The sequence below is a fragment of the Vipera ursinii genome, assembly GCF_947247035.1.
Source record: "Vipera ursinii genome assembly, chromosome: Z".
Taxonomy (NCBI): Eukaryota; Metazoa; Chordata; class Lepidosauria; order Squamata; family Viperidae; genus Vipera; species Vipera ursinii.
This window is the reverse complement of record NC_139517.1, coordinates 68,677,163-68,699,597: the sequence shown is the minus strand read 5'-3', so window position 1 is coordinate 68,699,597 and position 22,435 is coordinate 68,677,163. Positions and strand designations below refer to the sequence as shown.

Genomic DNA, 22,435 nt, shown 5'->3' with positions numbered 1-22,435 from the left:
TCACAATTTAAGTTAAATGGTCTAGCCTCTCCTATAAGTTTGTGATGTCATTGCAACTAAGCCTGAACAGGAACCAAAGACCAGGAAGAAACAGGAAGCATGCATCTGTTCCAACATATACAGATATAGTGAAGTAGGGAAAAGCAACCTCAAACATTCCTATTACTTTCTTCCATGTGCACAGATGACTTCCAACTTGACAACACATTTTTCATGACTTCCAAATTGCTTAAACATTATCTATAATCCTAATTGTAAGCAATTTATTATAGAAATGCTTACTGTAGTTTTTAGATATTAAGAAATATGCAATTATGTCAGAACACATCAACTTTCTATGTTCTTTAAATTTTCATTCCCCCTGCTCTTTATTACACATAATATTTCTCAACCTTGATAATTTTAAGATATATGGACTTCCAGAACTCCGCAACCACAATACTGCAGGAATTCTGGGAGATGAAATCCACACATCTGAAAGTTGCCAAGGATGAGAAACAGAGACGTAACACTTCATTGCTTTCTATGTATTGATGTCCCTCTTGATTTTCTTCTTTAATTGTTTTGGTCCTGGCTAGTCTCCTTCAGCAGACATCTGATCTCAACTTGATACTTGGATGCAGACAGCTTATATAGTACTGTATACAAACAGGTACACACTCTGCCTTTCAGAAACTAATAGTAAGCAATGTTGACTTTATCCAGAAACTGAAGTCAAAGGAAAAAAAAGTTTATTCCACCAGACTAATACTTTGAAGACATTCAAGCTGCATGATTTGTTGATATAGCAGGATTTCAAACTGCATTACATTTGTGCGGTTTGTACAAATTCCATAATCTTCAAATTGACATTTCTAGCTAATATTAATATCTAATTTTTATCCTTGAACAGTAGAAAATCAAAGAATAAATAATTTGGTTTCTAGAAATTAGTCAATACAACATATATTAAAAACATATGTTAATATCATATATTTAAAAACCATGAATATGTTTTTAAAATTGATGTATACATCAATTTTATACAATTTTGTACATCCATATATTATTTAAACCATCCACTAATTCAAAATGGTGAATAATTGCTATGTTCTCATTATTTTCCTCACCATTTTTCTATACATTTAAAGGCTGTATTCTATAATCCAAGTCTCAGAAATTAACTCGCAAAATGAGAACAGCAAATTCATCTTGACAGCTTGTTTGAGATAGAAAGTAATAAGTACTGTTTATACTGCAACAGCTAATGAGTCTCACATTGGACAAAAATTGCTACTTGAATTTCGGTATTCAGAAAGGTTCACAAAACCCTCTCTGTGGCAGGCAATGATATGCTCTTACAGAAACAAAATGAATATAACTGACTGGCACTGTCCAGGGGAAGGACCTTCTCTTCCATGGCTCCTGCCCTTTGGAGCAACTTACCCCTGAGATGAGATGAACAACCCTTATGTTGTTCCACAAAAGCCTGAAGATCTGGCTCTGCTAGATGGCTTGAACTCCCAACATGGAAACATCACATTGGAGGTGGCTGTTGAATTAAGAGGCAATACGATTCCCCCACCACCACTCCAGGCATTGGTTTCTTTTCTCTTCCCATTTTTTAATTATATTTTATAGTGATTGGCATTCTTTTAAATATATTTTTGTTTGGATGCTGGAAGCCACCAAGTCATTTGTTAAGAGATGGACATCAAATAAATTCAATAAATAAATAATACTCATGATATTTTTATGTCCCTCAAATTTATGAGAACATAAATGTAGATTTTTGTAAAGCACAATTGGAATGTAAAAAGAGATCTAATTAATTTTATGCATAGAAAGAAAAAAAAGAAATGTATATACAATCCACATGTAATTTCAAAAATTATACGAAATGAAATTAAAGAAAAGACAATAGTACTTCAAGATTGCAGGGAATATACTTAATAGAATAACAAAATTGGAAGGGATCTTAGAGGTCTTCTGGTCCAATCCACTGCTCAAGGGATGGTTGTCCAATCTTTTCTTAAACACCTCCAGTGTTGGAGCACTCACAACTTCTGGAGGCAAGTCATTCCACTGATTAATTGTTCTACTATCAGGCAATTTCTCCTTAGTTCTTTCTAGGTTGATTCTCTTCTTGATTAGTTTCTATCCGTTGCTTCTTGTTCTGTATTCAGGTGCTTTGGAGAATAGTTTGACCCCCTTTTCTTTTCAAGCTAAAGCAACTTTTTGCTCTGAGTGTTAAAATACAATTAATATTTTTTTGCTCATAATTTCAAGGAGGAATGAATTTAGTCTATGGGCTAGATTAAAACAAGAGTCTACAATGCCAGAAATCACATATATGCCTATAAAATTAAACTGAAAAGAAAGAACACTGCAACCATTTTAAAAAAGGATACATTACAATTGTACGATGGGTTCATAGAAAGCAGTAACACCGTCTCTATTAAAGGGTTTGCTTAACAGACAAAATTAAGATCTAAAAGTGTTAACTTACCACAAATATTACACATATTGTACCGGTAGTAAAATGCATTTGTGTCATAAGTACTGATATTACACTTTTACATTATTTTTATTTATAGTAAATTCACACATTTATAGCAAAAGATTTTACTATGCTCTAGAAATAGACATGGCCTTAAAAGTAATTCTTTTGCTATACAATATTATTTTAATTATTCCTGATGACAGTAGTAGGCCTTATTCAGGAGTGTGTATAAGTTTACCATGTTTTTTTTTAAAAAAAGGAATCTTACAGATAAAGACTATATACTGTATACTTCTGGAACAGGACTGCATACATAATTTGTGGTGTATGGTAAAGATTTATAGAAGAATAAAATATTCCTATCAATTCCAATAATTATGATGTGTTTATTCTATTTATTTTACAATTTTGTATATATTTGCATTGGTTAACCAGTAGGCCTGGAGATTAAAAAACAATGGACTCAAACCAAGGCAAATTCCAAAAAGGATTTTAATAGAATAAATTTTAAGACACTTTACAGAAAAAAATAAAATGTTCCCATGCCAGGTTCCAAGAAGCAAACTCAAGGAAGGAAGGAAACATGATCCAGGAGATAGGATATTTTATAGACATGGACTATCACAGAAAAGACATGGGTCCTGGACATACTAGATGACTTTGTTCCAGAAAAGAGACTCAGAGCATGTCTAGATACCAGATCTTGTGGAACACATAGATATTAATGGAGAGAGGCAATTCCACAAGTAAATGGTCATGGACAGTTTTAAAAGTGATAGCCAGTACCTTGAATTACACCCAAAGCCTACTAGGAGCTAGTATATCTCTATAGTATACAGGTGAAACTCGAACAATTAGAATATTGTGCAAAAGTTCATTTATTTCAGTAATGCAACTTAAAAGGGGAAACTAATATATGAGATAGACTCATTACATGCTAAGCAAGATAGTTCAAGCCCTGATTTATCATAATTGTGATGATTATGGCGTACAGCTCACGAAAACCCCAAATCCACAATCTCAGAAAATTAGAATATTGTGAAAAGGTGCAATATTCTAGGCTCAAAGTGTCCCACTCTAATCAGCTAATTAAGCCATAACACCCGCAAAGGGTTCCTGAGCCTTTAAATGGTCTCTCAGTCTGGTTCAGTAGGAATCACAATCATGGGGAAGACTGCTGACCTGACAGAATATTGCACCTTTTCACAATATTCTAATTTTCTGAGATTGTGGATTTGGGGTTTTCGTGAGCTGTACGCCATAATCATCACAATTATGACAAATCACGGCTTGAACTATCTTGCTTTGCATGTAATGAGTATCTCATATATTAGTTTCCCCTTTTAAGTTGCATTACTGAAATAAATGAACTTTTGCACAATATTCTAATTTTTCAAGTTTCACCTGTACATTACCCTGATGTGTTATACCAAAAATTGCATGTGCTGCTGCATTTTGAACTATAGCTTCCAAATATTTTTCAATTTTTTTCAAGATTTTCATGCAAACCATATTGCAATAATCTGACTGGGGATTATTAAGTGACATGGAGATTCCTATTTCAGGAAAGGGCACAATTGGCACATAAGATGGATTTGTGCAAAAGCCATCCTAGATACAGCTACTACTTGCTCCTCAACCAAAAACTGTGTTTATAGGAGAATTCACAAATTATGCACCAGTTCTATCTGGAGGAGCTCTCCATTCCCAAAGTTTTTAGACTATCAGAAGGATACAATGATTAATGGTATTGAAAGCTGTTAGATCAAGAAGGGCTAGGACAGATATATCATCCTGCCCTAAATTGATAAAAGATGGCCTGAAACCTAGGCAAGACTACCTTCTTTTTAATAAACTTGCCTACAAAAAGAAAGTTGGAAATCAGACTAGAGTTGATCCACTATTGGCTTCTTATATAACACCATAAAACACATACTCATATAACATATCACCAATGTTTACTAGTACCATGTGACAGTGAATTGCAATTTTGTAACTTAGCTCCTTGTACAAATGTGTGCTTATAAAGATCCCAAAGTCATTTCAGAAAAAAATTTCATTCCATTTAAATACATTTTTAAAAAAATTAATAAGACAAACTGTGCATTGTGGAAAACATATTGTTGAAAGACCTAATTTTGCAAAATGAATGAAACAAATTACAGCATCATAATACCAATTCTTCTTTATGCCAATCTAATTTTATATATGCAAACAAAAACAATATCATATAGGTTTCAATTCCTCACATTATTACTTAAAATATAATCTTTTAGCAGAAAAACATTATCCATGTTATCACTTGTGTTGCATGTTCAGTAGCAGCACAGATCCCACTTTTAACTGAAGCTTAAGAAATCCCTTGCCATAAAATAATCCTCTGTAAATAAAAAGCTTCCATATGTACAATGAAGCAGAGAAATCAGAAATGAGGAGTGACATTTAATGAAATGTGTGCAAAAGTATTTTTGCAATGTGCAAAAATAAAGGCCCTTCAAAATAATCTTACCTCAGACTCATCTGTCATTTCTTCATCAGTCACAGGCTCCTGAAAACCATATAAAAGAAGGGAGAAATTATAATATGGAAAAAGTTAATACAATCCTAAACTTTGCTGTATTTAATGGAATTCATTCCTCAATAAATATCAGATTTTTGTCTCAAAATATGTCTTTTCTTTGAGGAGCAGGAGTGGGAAAGAAAGTGTCGAGTCCCGTGGGCCCGACATACAGCAAGGGGGGGAGTTCTGCGACGACCCCCCTCCCTTGCCTCTTGTTCTTCCGCCACTGCAGCGGCCTCCCGCAAGCCCTCTGCTGACCCGGCCGCCAACCCAGCTGGCTGCTACTTGCCGGTCCCACAGCCCGTCAGCTGGCCGCTGTGAAACTTGCCGGGATTCTGGAAACCTCAGAGCGCAGTGCTCGGCTGTTTCCCGCGTTGCCAGCTCCCTGCCCAGCGTCGCCTGTCAGCTGGCTGCTGCAGACCTCGCTGGGACTTCGGATGCCTCGGAGGGCGTGTTTCCCGTATTGCCGCCTCCCTGCCTCAAGCCGCTGATGCCGCCGGTCACCGCGGAAGCTCTGCTGGCCTCCCCACCTCCCAGCTGGCAGCTTAACTCCTGTGGCCGGTTATGTGGGTTTGGAAGTGGAACTTGCCTGAAAAGCTTTCCTGTGGAACATGAGGAAAAGGCTTGTAGGACACATGGAGGGTGGTATGGAGCAGCGTAGGCTGTTTTGCAAAAGATATTGCAAAGGGGGAAGAGGGATTATAAGATATTGTGGGCGGATGCTGGTTTGTGACCTGGGGGCGGGGTTCTGCCTCCTGGTGGTTATGTAAGCACTGGGAGCAATTCACTCCCAGCTGTTGTGATTCAGCATCAGACTGTGATACTGGCAGCTGAGTCTGATGATTCTGAAGAGGAGGAGGAGGAAGGGTTTGGAGAGCCTTTGGTGTCAGAGGGAGGCTCTGATGCACCGCAGGACTCTCAGCCTGGCCCCTCCCGTCATGTTCCTCATCAGACTCAGCCGTGTGAGCACGAAGTATTGGACGTAGATGATTCACAGCTGGATCTATTCAGGGACACTAGGAGCAGGAGGCAATCCAGCAGAGTAGAACACAGAAATGCAATGAGGCAACTCGGTGACAGGAGAAGAAGGCAATGAGAAGCCATGCCTTGGGACTGCTGATAAAGGGGGAAGGTGCGGGAGGTGCTGGTTGCTAAAGGCAACCGTTTGAAGATCTTCTGCTACAGTCCTGGTCTGTTATTCCTGTTTAACTCGTTTGAACTTTTGGTTTAACTCTTGTTTGAACTTTTGATTTCTTTGTAAATAAATTTGGTTGGGTTTTTCCAGCCTGTTGACTATAAAAAGGGGTTGTCCCTGACATTCAACAGGGCCAGTCGTAGGCTGGAACGCAACACCAGCACTGACTTTGCTTTTGTGCTTTTGCTTTGAATAAAGCCTTTTGTTTGTTGCACGTTCCTGTTTGGAGACTCCTGCTTGCATCCTACGAAGGACGTGATCTGACAGTAAGTCAGCGCTCCATTTCTTCTTGTTCACCTTGCTCTATCCTATTGTACTATTTAGGTATGGCTGAGGGAACACAAGGGGCTGCCGCGGTGGCTGAGGAAGGAGAGCCAGCTGAAGCTGTAGCACCAATACCAGTGACAGAGCCAGGGGATCCTCAGCTGATGGTTAGGCCTACGATGCGGGACCCAGGGCCGGTAACCATGGTGGGTGAGCCTCAGGAAACAGGGGACCCTGCTCCTGGAGGGGAATGGTGATTTAGCCCCGCCCTTGGCCACTCGGACCCTGGTCGAGGGCAAACACCAAGGGCTGGAGGACCTTTAACAGACGATGGTGAGGAGGAATGGAGTTACTCCATGGCACCGGGCAGACAAACCATGGATATTCTCCGGGACAGGTTTGGCGAGATAGGGTACCAGGAGCCCCTGTCTTGGTCAGGCCCAGAGCCTGGACATGATACAACACCATGATCTCGCAATGAGATACAGCCTGTTTGCTCAGGGCTGCCCCGTTTCTAGCTGGCTAGCCCACGGTTTCGGGTTCCATCCAGCCTTGGCATGTCCCAGGCGGGAGGTCCCACTGTCACGTCCCAGAAGTAATAAGGACGCCAGACCATCAACGGACGAAGTGCCTACCAGGCAGACAGCAGACAGCAAGGCCATCTGGTGCTTTGGACTGGCAGGCAGCGAGCTCCCAACATTATGACAACACTCTACGAGGGACAGGGCCGCATATGGGACCGTGGGGTTCAGGGTTGGTGTGGGGTCCACCACCACTACCGATGTCGTTCGACAGACATCCCAATCGCCTGGCAATGTTTCTCAGCCATGCCATTAGCCATCTGGACAGATATGCCCCGGCCTACCCATCTCAATGGGCAATGGTGGTGGCAGTAACAGCTAGTCTGCAAGGTGAGGCAGCGGCTTGGGCAGCAGATAGCTACCATGCCAGGGAGCTGGCCGACACCGGTCTCTTTCTGGAGGCATTACGGGCAAGGTTCGAGGACGTCTCTCGGGTCCAGCGAGCTGAGGTGGAAGTGGTGGCCTTGAAACAATGAGGTCATCCTGTCATAGAATACGTCCATGAGTTCCATCGGTTGGCTGGTAGACTTAAGATCGTGGCCGGAACATCTGATCCATTTCCGGGCGGGTCTGGACGGGGCCCTTCGCCGGACGTGTATTGTCAGAGGTATTCCAAACCGGTTGCAGGACCAGTTCTGGGTGACAGTTGAGCTGGACGTGGGTTTACAAAAATTCCAGGGTAGAATGGAGAACCCACCTGGGCCCCGGAAATCGTTTGAGAGACCCAGGGAAGAAGGACAGAAGACCCAGTCCGCAACACCAGGAGCTTCCAGTCCAGCACCCTGTCCACCAATAAGGTGTTTCCACTGTAACCAACCAGGACATCAGGTAGCAGATTGCCCGGTTCCAGTACCGTGTGCTGTCCCACGGACTTCTGGAATACGTGGTGCCACGCCGAAAAAACCTGTGGAACAGACACGGGCAGCACACCAGCAGGAAGGGGAGACGTCCTGACAGCCGTCCCAGACAGAGGAAGAGACACTGACAGCTGCTAGGCACCAGCTGGTGGTTTACAATAGCGTGGACAACTCAATAGAAGACCCTATGGTGAGTGCGCTGGTGTGCCCCTTTGCCATCCCCATTGTTTTGGTAAGCCCACAGTCAGGATAGAGGGGAACATGCAGGGCCTTAATTGACTCCGGTTGTACCCGCTGTCTTGTCAGTAAAGCGGTAGTGACTAAAGTGGGGATTAAAATGGAACGATTAACCACCCCACTCAGATTTGAAAAGGTAGATGGGTCCCTTTGGGGGGAGCACCTGTTACCCACGTAACAGAGCCTATTCGGATAGAGATGGGGGCTCACTGGGAGGTTTTTCGGTTCATAGTGGTACCCTCCATGACTGAGGCAGTGATTCTGGGGCTTACCTGGCTTGATAAATGGGGCCCACCAATTTGGTGGGAGGGAGGTTGTCGTAACATACTCATTGGGGTAGGTCCCCGGCCACCAGCCCATGACTCTGGGAAACCCAAAGGGAAAAGCGAGGGGGTAGGGACATGGAAGGCCGGTGCAGGACAGGAGGCCCAAGTCCCGGACATGTACTCCGACCTCGCTGAGGTGTTCGACGAACAAAAATGCAACGTCCTGCCACCCCACCGACCAACGGACTGCGCCATCGAATTAGAACCAGGAGCTAGACTACCTAAGCCCCGTATTTATGCCATGACACCATGGGAAATAGAGGAGTTGCGACACTACATTGACCAGAACCTGGCCAGGGGCTTCATTCAGCCACCCCATTCCCGTATAGCAGCACCGGTCCTGTTTTTTTTTAAAAAAAAAGACGGCTCCCTGCGTCTATGTGTGGACTTCCGAGGCATAAACGGGGTATGTGTAGAACATCTGTACCCCCTTCCCCTGATGAAGGACCTCCTGGCCCACCTGGCTAAGGGCAGGATATTCACTAAACTGGACCTACAGGAGGCATACTATACGGTTCATATTAAGCAGGGTGACGAATAGAAGACAGTATTTAATTGCCCACTCGGCAGCTATTAATTCCGGGTTATGCCGTTTGAGTTGCAAGGGGCTCCTGCACTATTCATGCAATAAATTAACGAGGTGTTGCATGAACACCTGTACCACAGAGTACTCATGTACTTGGATGATATCCTCATCTATACCACCAACATGGAGGAACACGTCACTTTGGTGAGACAAGTGCTGAGGAAGTTGTTGCAGGCCCAGTTATATGTGAAACTGCCTAAATGTGAGTTCCACAGGACTTGGTTGGACAACTTGGGATACAGGATATCCGGGGCAGGGGTGGAGATGGATCCCAACAAGGTCAAGGCTGTCCTGGAATGGCAGGCGCCGAGGACTTGCTGCCAACTACAAAGTTTTTTGGGGTTTGCCAATTTTTACTGACAGTTTATCCCATCCTTTGCCACAATAGCCTTGCTCCTTACAGACCTCCTACACACACAACAAGCAGCGATGAAGCCACATCCTGGGCAGCCACTGGCGTGGTCTACTGCATGTCAATGGTCCTTTGAGACTTTGAAGGCCTTGTTTGCCAGAGAACCCGTTCTGCTTCACCCAGACCCCGAACTACCATTTGTGGTGCAGGTTGATGCCAGCGACGTTGAGGTAGGAGCTGTCCTTATCCAATGAAATAGCCACAGCTCCCTGCAACCCTGTGCCTATACATCAAGGAAGCTAATGAACACCGAACGTGCATGGGCTATCTGGGAAAAGGAGGCTTTTGCTGTACGTTGGGCGCTCGAGACATGGTGACACCTGGAGGGGGCTAGAAAACCGTTTGAGGTGTGGACAGACCACAAAAACCTGGAAGTGCTAAAAATGCCAAGACGCCTGTCCCCGAAACACATCAGATGGGCTCTATACGTCCGATGATTCCATTTTACTCTGAAATACCTACCGGGGCAAAAGAACTTCCTGGCCGATGCCCTCTCAGGACTGCCACAATACGATAGTAAGAGGGAGGAGGTGGTACAAGCAATTATGCCCCCTTACCAACAAGACGTGGCAGGAGCGATGTCCCACATTGTGATGGGGGATTTGACCCGAGTTACAGAAAGCACTCCAGGATGATTCCTGGTTGAAAGACCACCTGAATGTTCTGACGAGACGGGATGGTGTGGACTGGCATGGGGATAAAATCTATGTCCCACAAACAATGAGGCAAGGGGTACTTCGTCGGTGGCGTGACGCTAAACAGGTGGGCCACTTTGGGTTCTTAAAAACTTTATACCTGGCACGACGGCAGTTTTGGTGGCCGTGAATGAAGGCGGAGATCGAGGACTACGTCCGAGGATGTCATACCTGTGCCACCGCAAAACCCCGTACAGGGAAGCCGTTGGGTTTATTACAACCTGTAGCAGATCCCACCAGGCCGACAGGATATCGCAATGTGTTTCATTGTCGAGTTACCAGAGAGTAGGGGCTACAATGTGATCTGGACATAATTGATTTCTTCTCTAAGTAGGCGCACTTTGTGCCCTGTAAGGGACTGCCGTCTGCCCAAAGGTTAGCCTGGATGTTTATAGCCCACATCTATCACCTACATGGAGTACCCCGAAGAATCATCTCGGACCAGGGGGGTACAGTTCACAGCTCGCTTCTGGCGTGACTTTGTTCACTTTATCAGATCATCCCAGGGTCTCAGTTTGGCATACCATCCTAGCACCAACGGGGCAGCAGAGTGAGCGAATGCCATGATAGAGCAGTACCTGAGGTGTTATGTGTCATATCAACAGTCCAACTGGGTGGACCTATTGGCATTTGCAGAAGTGGCACACAACAATGCGGTGCACAGTAGTACTGGGTTTTCCCCGTTCAGGGTAGTGTTTGGTCATGAGTTCGTTCCCATCCCCGAGTATGTTCAAGGGGATCCCTTACCTTGCCAACCTAGGGAGTGGATGACACAGGTGGGGGATGTGTGGGATACAGTGAAAAAGGCCCTAGCAAAGGCTGCAGAAACAACCGAAGAGCAGGGAGATAAAAAGAGAAGACCCTTTAAGCCTTTCCAGGTGGGGGACCAGGTGCACCTCTCCACGAAGTATTTGCAGCTGCAGGTACCGTATAAGAAGCTAGGACCAAAGTTACTAGGACCTTCAGAGTGATACAGATCATCAACCCTGTAACCGTACGGCTCCGGTTACCCAAGTATCTGGGGAAAGTACATTCTGTCTTTCATAGCAGCTTGCTGAAGCCAGTTGGGGAATCATCCCGTGAATCAGTAGAAGGGGGCCCAGGGCCCGTATGGGGTGATCACTTTGAGGTCCAGGAAATCCTTGACTCTTGGGTGCGGAGGGGGAGATTGCAGTACCTTATTTTGTGGAAGGGGTATCTCATTACGGAGGCATCCTGGGTGAGGGAGATGGACGTTCATGCACCTCGTCTGGTTCGGGCGTTTCACTGCCAGCATCCAGGGAAGCCAGATGGGGGAATGGCCAAACCATCCAGTCAGGTGGACGATTGTTCATCCATACCCTCTTGTCTTCCAGGTGGAGTCCTGGTAGGAGCCGCCTGTCGAGCCCCATGGGCCCGACATACAGCGAGGGGGGAGAAAGAGTTCTGTGATGGCCCCTCTCCCTTGCTTCCTGTTCTTCCGCCACCGCAGCGACCCGCCACAAGCCCTATCAGCTGGCTGCTGCATGCCGGTCCCACAGCCCGTCAGCTGACTGCTATGAAACTTGCCGGGATTCTGGAAACTTTAGAGGACAGTGCTCAGCCGTTTCCCACGTTGCCGGCTCCCTGTCCAGCGCCGCCTGTCAGCTGGCTACTGCAGACCTCACTGGGACTTCAGATGCCTCGGAGGGCGCGTTTCCCATATTGCCGCCTCCCTGCCTTGAGCCGCTGATGCCGCCGGTCACTGTGGAAGCTCTGCTGGCCTCCCCACCTCCCAGCTGGAAGCTTGAGTCCTGTGGCCAGTTGTGTGGGTTTGGAAGTGGGACTTGCCTGAAAAGCTTACCTGTGGAACATGAGGGAAAGGCTTGTAGGATGCGTGGAGGGTGATATGGAGCAGCGTGAGCTGTTTTGCAGAAGATATTGCAAAGGGGGAAGAGGGATTATAAGGTGTTGTGGGCGGATGCTGGTTTGTGACCTGGGGGCGGGGTTCTGCCTCCTGGTGGTTATGTAAGCGCTGGGAGCAATTCACTCCCAGTGCTGACTTTGCTTTTGTGCTTTTGCTCTGAATAAAGCCTTTTGTTTGTCGCACGTTCCTGTTTGGAGACTCCTGCTTGCATCCTACGAAGGACGTGATTTGACAGAAAGTTGTTTAAAATAAATCATAAATACCCATCTTAGATCTGCAAAATTGCAATCATATTCTAGCGGCTAGAATCTAGCCAAAGGACAGTGTATATAATTATGTTACCTAGAAAATATAGAGCACCACCAGAGAATTACAACATTGCTTATCTGCCTAATTCAGTTAGTATACAATCATTCTGCTGTTTTCAGATACACAGAAGCATCCCTATCATAGCAGTTTTGAGCAATTATCCAAGTTTTGCAAAGGAAACTCTTGCTCCTCTGACTTTTAATCCTCAGATAGTCACTAAATTACTACAGAAATGATACTGTATGACAGGGGTGTCAAACTGCTGGCCTGTGGGCCGGTTTCATCATACCAAAGCCACGCCCACCCCATTGCTGCCCACAGGCATGGCTCACCTGGAGAAGTGCAGCCAAGAACATGGCAGCCGGGCAATGGGAACAAGACTCTGGCCTTGCAACCCGTCGCAAACAGATGATGCTGCGGGGCACAGGTGGAGGGCATGGTCATGCCTGGGAGTGACTCTCCTCCAGCGGGGCTGCTGGTGTGGAGGGGGCTGCGGGGGGAGGCGGGGCTGGGGCGACAGCACATGTGTCCACAGAGAGGGCTCTGATTACCACCTCTGGCATCCGTGCCACAGGTTCACCACCACTGATGTAGAAAGTATTTTACTCCTTAGGAAATCTGCCCAGTTTTTCTGGGACTGCAGTATACGTTTGACGTTTGTGCCATGGCACTGCTGGGTTCCCTGAGCGATCTGTGGCGGGCCTTGAGGTGGTGGGTGGCCCTGCAGGTGGGGGTGGAACGGAGGCGGTGCAGAGGCGGTGCAGGGGTGGGACAGTTTTTGGGCACTCAGTCTCTAAAAGGTTCATCATCACTGTTCTACATCATTTGGCAGCTTTGAATATTTTATGCTCGTCAATAGGAACGAATAATCTGAAGTCAGTAGAGTAATATAATAAGTAAACCCTCCTCGACTTATACTCCAGTCTTCCTCTCATAAAGTGTTCTATGTAGAATCAAAATGTAGATATACAAGCTAAAAACAAGTATCAAAGAATCTAGTGGAGATATATGAGTACATTTTGAACTATATCTCAAAAAATTATTAGCATATTTGTTACAACCAAATTTTAAACAAAAAATTATCCCATCCATTATAAAATTGGTTCTATTTCTCCCATTCATTATAAAAATCTTTTTAAATGTTTTGCTTTTATGGTTTACATAGGGAAATCTTTTTTCTTTACAATAGAATGTACATTCTACAGGTTCTCTTTCAAAGCTTAAGGTTACTCAAAAGGAACTCAGAAAGAAAGATGAAAACCAACATTATTCTTGGATCTTACATTGCTCAAACCATCAACAAAAGGTTTGCTTTTAAAATATCTCTCTCAGAAAGTAATGTATCTTACTGTGGCAATCATACACACATAAAAGAAATTGAGTCTACTCTTGATAATCTCTCACCTGTCCAGTAACAAAATCTGCTGATGCCATACTTCCTACAAGAGGTCAGCAAAATGAAGATTTATTTAACTTATTTACAGTTATCAATAGCAATAAAAGGTTACATCTAATATGCTGACACTGAATTTAAGCATTTTAACAGCAGCACACAATAGAAATAAAGACTTCATGAGAAAAGAAAGCATTACAAACCTTATGAGGTAACATTTTGACAACAAGATGAATAGTTGCAGCAGAGTCTATAATTGCTGCATCGTAGGACTATATTTATGCCACAAAGTGAATTTGGAACAGTTAACATGTCCGAAACTCATGAGGCAGTCAATTTTTTAAAAATTAGAATGCTCTATCATTATGAAATTTAAAGTTCAGACTTATCAGGTGCAAGATGGTGAAGGAATCACACAATTACAGTATACACTAAAAGATATTTCATGGATTCTTTATAAATATCATGATTTATACGCTAACTTTGCATAGGATGGGTGGGGGGAAATGAATTCTAGATATCTAATGAATATGAATGTTATTTCTTGACCCAAGCAACTTGGTGTCCTGCTTCATTTTAGCAAACGTTTACATAGACTACTGCCACTACTGGATTCTCTTAAATTATTTACAGGGGGCGGGGGGAGGAGGGGAGGACACTGAACTTGTAATCCATCTTGAAAGCTAAATATCCAAAAGCAGGGTTCAGTGACTTATTTAGGTCCAAGTATAGTATTAGATCATGGTCCCTGCAAAATCTTAGAAGGTTTGCCAATTCTCATGTAATTTAAATGATTTTACTTCAAATCACCTCTGGTATCTAACTCTTAAACACATTCTCTGGATTCAGGTCTGGTTATAGGATAGAAACAAATTGGTCATTGATAAATGGATTTGTTATGACTTGATGAAATGAATAAGACACCAAGACACCTTCCCTAAGTTCTGCTAGACCTCTCAGAAAGGATGGTTGCTTTCTCCAGTGTTGTTGTAAATGTCCTACAAGTGTTAAGGAGATAGGGACAAATTTCTGCAGTAGTTCCATTCTGTGAGTTTCACTTATTCATTGTCAGCAATGGATAATGTAAGGAACTAGTGATTAGAAAAAAAAATTCTAGCAAGATGGAAATATTTTCATCTGTAAATGTTTATTTTTAATCAAAATACCTATGGATAATCTGAAAGATACCATGTTTATAAAAAGTAAATCCATCCTAAGTAAACACCAGTAAATTACAGCACAAAATCAATTACCTAAAGTTATTACTCTGAGCTAAGAATTTGAAATTGGCTGATAAACCAAGGTACCTTTGATGCAACCAGGATACCTGGCCCATGTTGGGCTGCCAAAGCATGCTTGGGACAGCCTGCTTGTGATCTATGGAATCCAAATTCAGTTTCAAACTAAGAAAAGTTCTTAAGATAATTATTGTACAACAGTTGGTTTAGTGACTGCTCTGGCTTTTGTCAACACTTTCTTTAAAAAAAACCACAGGTTTTCCCACCTACAGTGGTAAGTTTCCTTCAAAGAGTTAGTCAAAAATGTCAGTACCAAAGCTAATCTCTCAATCTCAATCCAGTCTCTGCCCCCAACAAAGCCTAATGACCACTAATAGCACTCCCTATGGCAGGGGTGTCAAACTCAATTTCATTAAGGGTTGCACCAGCATTATGGTTGCCCTCAAAGGGCCAGATGGGTGTGGCTAAGTAGGTGTGACTGGGTGGTCACAGCCATGTTGCTGTGACTAGGTAGGCGTGGCTGGGTGGGCGTGCATGGCTCGATGTGTCCCCAGTCTTCTGAATTTATATATTTTATTTCCCACATTTTAACAACACAAAAAAGAATATCTGTGCAACAGATAACCGTCCAGCTCTTTTTTCCTGATTTCAAGTCCTGCAAAGTGAAACTTCCTTTTCCTTTCATTGCCTTGTGTTTGATGCTCAGATGAAATATGGCAGACACCAAGCACCAGTCAACTGTGACACTTGTCATTCTGCCTCTATTTTATATTCAATTTCCAGTTTTAAAAAATTCTACTTTAAATATCTTGTTAGGATTTTGAAAAGCTGACATTAAAAAAAAGATCAGAGGATCACAGCCAAAATAAAGAGAACATAATCTAAATCTAATTAATACTGAATTCTCTGGAGAAGAGTATCAGTAATCATTTTAAAATTATTATATGTTACACCAAACTGTAGTATTCTTTGCAGAATCTAAGTATTCTGAAAAAGCGAATGATATATTCACAATTTCCAGTGTGGGTTCATTGTTATCATAGAATCAAGCGCTAACCATTTACATAAACAAAATATACACTGAGATTTAATAAATGGGAACAATCTTATTTCTATTCTGGCATTCAAAAATTTACAACCATCCAGATGTAGACACACATTTGTTTTCACTTAATGTAGATCTAAAAAATTCTGTTTATGGCAAAGTAAAAGAGAGCAAGTTAACTTTCAGCTTATAAACTTTATTGATGCATTGTAACTTTATGAACATTTGATTAAAATTAGACCATTTCTTGCTGAACATAATGAATTAATTATGATGTACAAAATCAGCCACTGTAGTTTGAATTTGAAGACTGCACAACCCATATTTTAAGACCGTTGCAACTAAAGTTCATAAAAGCAGTCCGCTAAAGTTGAGGACAACTGTTCTCAAAAAAGCTTAAGACATTTATAGCTATATCTATAACAAGGAATCACTGTCCTAGAATAAGTTAATTTATTATTGTATTATTGCGGTATCCTGCAATCCGAAATGAAAAGGCGCATGATTTTCACGTAATACTTTCTTTAAACTCTTGTAGCAACCCTTCCCCATCATCTACAAAAGAATATTTTATCTTCTCCAAGTTCCCTGCTTTTATCTTTTCCTCCTCTCATTCCTTTATCGTTTGCTCACCTACTTTATTTTACCAACGTCAGGGACTTACAAAAGACCCCCCATCTCCAAAGTTTCCGTTTTATAATTATTTTTCGACACTCTTCAGGATTCTCCAGTTTATAATAACTAGCTTACTGCATGTATAAGTTTTACCTTTTCCGCAGTTTCCGCCATAACGATACGTGAGAATAGTCACGTGACAATGCCGGAAGTAGAGGCATTTAGCATGCTGGGTAATGTAGTTCCTCTTTTCCGCTTTTCTATCTCCAGTTTCCCGAAGGTTTAGAATTTCTAAAGATGTGTTTTTCAAATTTTCTTTTAGGCGTTAGCGTTGTGAAAATAATAAAAAATAACTATAAAATATAAGTCAGAACGTAACTACAAAGACATCACACATTTATTTGAAAAATAAAGTGTTTAATACTATGCTTTTATGTCGAAAGAAACAAAACAAAACAATGGATTCACCAGAAACAGCGGCGAAGTGATCAGTAAGCACCAATCACTTGTCTTGCTCCTTGCCTTCACCAGCCTGGTGCCTTCGGATATTTTGAACTGAAACTCCCCAAATTTCTAAATCGACATGTTAATCTGGGAATTGCAATCCTAACACATGGACAGCAGGGCAGAGGAGGAGAAGTGATTTAGATTTCACACAAGGTTATTTGGCTCCTGTTAAAATTTTTTACTTTCTATACTGTTTGTTAACAAGGACCAGACTGCTATGTACATTTAGGTAATTAATCAAATACATATTTAATCACCAATGAATCAAACTGATTTGTTGATATTTGTATTACATATTAAACCAAAAAATGCTTGGCTAATTTCTTGTATGAGAACCCAGCTTGAACCTTGCTTTTCACGCAGGTTAATTTGCTATTTGAATTGCACAATTCTGTATATTTTGATTCACCAAGAGGATTGGGGTGAATTGTTAAAAGGTTTTTACAATGTGGGGAAAGGAAGATAATACAATACAGGCTTTGATCTCTTGTTTTACTAATCTTTCTCTGGGAATCGCAACAGAAAGGATTAGTGCTGGAAACTAATCAAGGAGAGAAGCAACCTAGAATTAAGGAGAAACTTCCTGGCAGTTAGAACATTAACCAGTGGAACAACCTGCCACCAGAAACAGGGAATGCTCCAACACTGGAACTTTTTAAGAAGAGACTTGACTGGACAGCCATTTGTCTGAAATGGTATAAGGTTTCCTGCCTGAGCAGGGGGTTGGACTAAATGACCTCTAAGGTCCCTTCCAACTTTATTATTGTTGTTGTTATTAATATTAATATTATATTAAGCTTTTTTGGGATGCTTGCTCTTTGACTCCCAATACAGATTCTAAGCATCACGTATTCATTTCAATCCTGTTGATAGAAAGAAAGGCTATTTTATATGTCTAATAGCATGTTTAACTGGTCAGTAGGAAGTATTTTGAACTAATAACCTAGTCAATTGATCTCAATGGATATTTTCAGCTTCCAACAAATTTACATTCAGTAAAAGGGAGACCTTTGCTTTTCTTGGGAACTACTTTTTTGTGTGGAACTTCTCTTACTGCTTAGAATTTCTTTTTTAAAGTACAGCCAGAATTTGCCATCTGAAACTTAAACCCCTTATTCTGGATTCCTGGTCAAATAAAAACTAGTTTTGCCATTTCCTGATGTGATATCCTTTCTGGTATTTGAAGAATACTGTTGTACCCACTCATTGTGTTTTTTGACTGTGTGCCATCAAATTGGTGTCACCTCTTAGCAATCAGACAGCTATGTCTTTGACAACCTCCTATATTTTTTATTTTTCCATGAGATACAGGATTAATTAATATATTCGAATATATCATGCTTTTTTACAGTTGCTATTATGTCTTTCCAAATATGCACTGTGGATACACTATGTAAATATATCCCCACAATATTAGTAAGCACATAGAAGCCATAGAAAATATTAGCACAAATAATATCTGCAACTGTGTAAAATAAAAACTGTTTGACTTACTTATCTGTAGGTTTCCCTAATGATGACCGCACAAAAAAAGATACCAGTTTTTAAAATACCCTGTCAAATAGTTCATCATCATTCAAGCAGATGCGAGCGATGTTGCCGTGGGTGCAGTTCTTCTTCAGAAAAGTAACAAGGGGGAGCTGCAATCATGCACATATACCTCAAGAAAACTCACTGACACTGAGCAGCGTTGGGCTGTATGGGAGAAGAAGGCATTTGCTGCATGGGCATTGCTAATCTGGCACCACTTCCTAGAGGAGAGCAAAATACCCTTTGAAATGTATCCAACAATAGTACATGTGAAAGGGATCTAGGTTTCTTAGTGAACCATCATTTAAGTTTGAGCCAGCAGGGTGTTGCAGCTGCCAAAAAGGCCAACGCTGCATCAACAGAGGGATAGTATCAAGGTTGCAAGAAGTGATAGTATTACTTTATACCACACTTGGAATACTGCAGTCACCACAAAACCAAACGTCTAGAAAGAGTGCAGAGAAGAGCAGATGGGCTAATGCAATATTTTATGATGGCTAGAAGTGCTTTACAGGCCATAAAGCACCTGTTCCAAAACCATTGTGACTGTGAATGTTGTTAAATGACCAATTGTAAGTTGAGGACTTGAAGAGAACTCAGAATTAGGAAAAGGAAGAGAATATTAACTGAGCAATTTGCCAAACCTGTCAAACTTTCAGAAAAGCCCTATGTGTGAAACTTATTCTTCCAGGTAAATTTCTATATGATTATGGTCTTATCACCTGTTCATAACTATAGGTAGTCCTCACTTATCAATTGCAGTAGGTACTGAAAACTGTGTTCCTAAGTAACATTATCATAAAGCAGAACATGATTATGTGACCAACAGTTTGTAATTTCCTGCTGTGGTCACTAAGCAAATCATTGTGAATTGTTAAACAAGATGTCATATGACCATAATTTGCCACTTTCTGGTAGTTCCTTCATTGATTTTGCTTGTTGGAATCTGGCTGTGAAGGTCACAAATGATGATCACATGACAATGGGATTATGTGAATGTTGTAACTGTAACATGAGTTACAATCTCATGAGGATGTTGTGAGGATGTTGCAATAACCTGAATTTCATGGACCTATCATTGAGTCATTCAGCACTCTGAATAGAATTCTTTATTGGCCAAGTATGGTTGGACACAAGAAATTTGTCTCTGGTGCATAAGCTCTCAGTGTACATACAAGTAATAGCAATAATCATGATCATAAACAACATGAAAATATATTCATCATAAATCATAAGATGCAACATTTAGTGATAGTCATAGAATACTAGCTAAGCAAACAACATAAATCATACTAGGATGCTAAAAAAACAATATAAATTGTAAGATACAAACAACAAAGTTATAGACATAAGAAGATAAGTAATAGGAAAAATGAGGAGTAATGCAGCTTTATTAAGTAGTTTGTAGGAATTAGTTGTTAAGCAGAGTGATGGCATGGGGAAAAAAACTCCTTATGTCTAGTTGTTCTGGTGTGTAATCTCTATAGTGTCTTCTTGAGGGAAGAAGTTGAAATAGCTTATGTACAGGTTATGAGGGGTCTGTAGATATTTTCACAGCCTTCTTTCTTGCTTGTGCAATATACAGGTCTTCAGTGGAGGGCAAGCTGGTAGCAATTGTTTTTTCTGCAGTTCTAACTATTTGTTGAAGTCTCTGTCTGTCTTGTTTGGTTGCAGTTCCAAACCAGACAGTTATAGAAATGCAAATGACAGACTCAATAATGCCTTTGTAGAACTTTATCAGCAGCTCCTTGGGCAGTCTGAGTTTTCTGAGCTGGCGCAGGAAGAATATTCTTTGTTGTGCTTTTTCGATGACATTTTTGATGTTAGGTGTCCATTTTAAATCTTGGGATATTACAGAACCTAGAAACCTGAAGGTCTCTACTGTTGATACAGTGTTGTCTAGTATTGTAAGAAGTGGTAGAATAGAAAGGTTTCTCCTTAAACCTGGAATTAAGGAGAAACTTCCTGACAGTGAGGATAATCAACCAGTGGAACAGCTTACCCCCAGAGATTATGGGCACTCCATCACTGGAGATTTTCAAAAGAAGACTGGAGATTCACCTGTCTGAAACGGTATAGGTTCTCCTGCAAGGGGCTGGACTAGAAGACCTCCAAGGTCCTTTCCAGCTCTATTCTGTTCTGTTCTATTCTATTCTTATTCTATTCTAAAATCTATCATTTCTACAGTTTTAAGTGTGTTCAGTTCAAGATGGTTCCAGCCACATCACAAGGCTAGTTGTTCAACCCTCCTGTCTGTATGCAGATTCCTCATTGTCTCGAATGAGGCCAATCACTGTTGGATCATCTGCAAACTTCAGTACTTTACCAGAGGGATCTTTTGAGATACAGTCATTGTTATAGAGAGAGAAGAGAAGTGGAGAGAGCACACAGCCTCCCCCGGGGGGGGGGGGGGGTTGTGCTAATTGTACAGGTTTCTGATGTGATTTTGCCTATCTTCACTTGCTGCTTCCTGTCTTTTAGAAAGCTTACAGGTGTGGTCAGGCATGGCTAGGTGATTTAGTTTAGTGAGAAGAATATCTGGAATGATGGTACTGAATGCCAAGGTGAAATCTACAAAAACTTTGCTTGCATAGGTCATTGGAGATTCAAGATGTTATAAGTTGTAGTGCAGATCCAAATTAACAGCATCATGGTGTGTTAACAGCAGATTGGTACACATGTATTGCTCCCCAGATGTGGAACTGATGACTGTTATATGTAGGCCTTTCTATCTGCCTAGAGAAATTACTGTGGTAATTATTATAGCTGTTTATAGCTGATGCCAATGTCAACATGGCACTTTCTAAGCTGTATGACATCATCACTAGGCAGCAGCAAACTCACCCAGAGGGCACTCTTGTCGTGGCTGGGGACTTCAATCAAGTTTGTCTGAAGACAGTTCTCCTTAAGTTTGTACAGTATGTGCAAGTTTCCACCAGAGGGAAGAACACTTTGGACCATGTGTATTCCAATCTGAAACAGGCATACAGAGCTTTCCCTCTTCCCCACATCTAACCATCTTTCACTCCTGTTGTGCCCAAAGTATGTTCCTCTCAGGAAAAGGACTCAGGCAGTCACAAAAAGGGTCAGAACCTGGCCAGTGGGTGCTCTCAGTCAGTTACAGGACTGCTTTGAAACCACTGACTGGAGTATATTTGAAGAACAAGATCTAAATGCATATACAGATGCCGTACTCTCTTATATTAGAACATGCACTAATAGTGTAACAACGGATAAGTGCATTAGAGTTTACGGGAACTGTAAACCCTGAATGACTGCAGAGATACGAACACTCCTGAGAGCCTGGGATTCTGCCTTTAAGGCGGGGGACAGGGACAGATACAGAGAGGCCAGGGCAAATCTCAGAAGAGGCATTAGGATGGCAAAACAACAATACAAACAAAAGGTGGAGAACCATTTAGCGAACAATGATCTGAGGCAAGTATGGCAGGGACTGCAGCACTTAACCAACTATAAGGGCAGCACGAGGAACATGGCAAACACCGATGCCTCGTTGGCTGAGGAGCTGAATATCTTCTTCGCCCGCTACGAGGTTAAAAGACCAGACCCCATAGCCTTTGCTGGCCGGCCTTCTGACTCTCAGCCACTCACCCTGTGTGAACACCAAGTGAGAGCTGTATTGAAGGCTGTGAATCCCAGCAAAGCCGCAGGCCCAGATGGGGTGCTGGGGATAGTGGTCAGGAATTGTGCCGATCAA

At 42.1% G+C, this 22,435-nt stretch overlaps 1 protein-coding gene across 1 annotated transcript in view; it reads right to left on the bottom strand.

Annotated features, from left to right (window-relative positions):
* Nucleotides 1–16,863, bottom strand: part of VPS41 (VPS41 subunit of HOPS complex) — a 168,599-nt gene extending 151,736 nt beyond the window's left edge. Inside the window, exons 1-2 of the mRNA XM_083378279.1 lie at nt 16,834–16,863; nt 4,992–5,030 (exon numbers count right to left, since the gene is read on the bottom strand). Of these exons, the coding sequence (XP_083234405.1) occupies nt 4,992–5,030; nt 16,834–16,854 (60 nt within the window). The 5' untranslated portion in view covers nt 16,855–16,863. The remainder of the gene's footprint in view (nt 1–4,991; nt 5,031–16,833) is intronic.
* Nucleotides 16,864–22,435: the final 5,572 nt, after the last annotated feature.